This window comes from Buceros rhinoceros, unplaced genomic scaffold (genome assembly GCF_000710305.1).
Source record: "Buceros rhinoceros silvestris isolate BGI_N320 unplaced genomic scaffold, ASM71030v1 scaffold21458, whole genome shotgun sequence".
In the NCBI taxonomy this organism is placed as follows: domain Eukaryota; kingdom Metazoa; phylum Chordata; class Aves; order Bucerotiformes; family Bucerotidae; genus Buceros; species Buceros rhinoceros.
The window spans coordinates 10122-10661 of record NW_010427705.1 but is presented as its reverse complement, the minus strand read 5'-3'; the positions used below and the strand labels follow the sequence as shown (position 1 = coordinate 10661).

Here is a 540-nt window from a genome sequence, read left to right as displayed (position 1 = left end):
TCTGCCAGGCTGAAATGCCGGAGCGTTTGCCGTGTGCCCGGCTGCTCGACTGGTCTGCAGGAGCTGAAAGCACTCGAGAGAATAATGCTAGGGCTGCCCAACGAGAAAACTACCGTTTCCTTCTGTTCCTGTCGCTCGCGATAAGAAGCCAAGGCGTGAAGCAGTGAGCGGAAGAGGGGACCCCTCCCGTGCTGAGTTGTTGGCGGTTGTCCTGGGGCGCTGGGGCACCCGCTCTGTGCCGAGAGCACAGGAACCTGCTGCTCGCCCGCCCCGTCCCTCGCGCCCCGCACTTGTGCCTCCTCCTGGCGGCAGAGGCCTCGGGGAGCTGGCCGTGACACTGGCCGGTGTCCCGCTGGCACAGCCTTTGCTCTCCGTGCCCTGAGCCAGCGGGGTGGGTGACACCCAAATACTCACGTGGCCCCTTTCCTTCGTACCCTTCCAGGCCCTGCTTTCCCCTCGGAGGCCCAGCCAAGGCAGAGAGCCACCCGGGATGAAGGTCCTCCTTCTGCAACTTCTCTCCCTGCTCCAAGGTAGAGTGCC

General features: G+C 64.3%; 1 protein-coding gene across 1 annotated transcript in view; it reads left to right on the top strand.

Moving 5' to 3' along the window:
* Positions 1 to 490: 490 nt before the first annotated feature.
* The window catches only part of GPR56 (G protein-coupled receptor 56), a 6635-nt gene continuing 6585 nt past the window's right edge, over positions 491 to 540 (top strand). The window contains exon 1 of the mRNA XM_010142023.1: positions 491 to 530. Coding sequence (XP_010140325.1) covers positions 491 to 530 — 40 coding nt within the window. The remainder of the gene's footprint in view (positions 531 to 540) is intronic.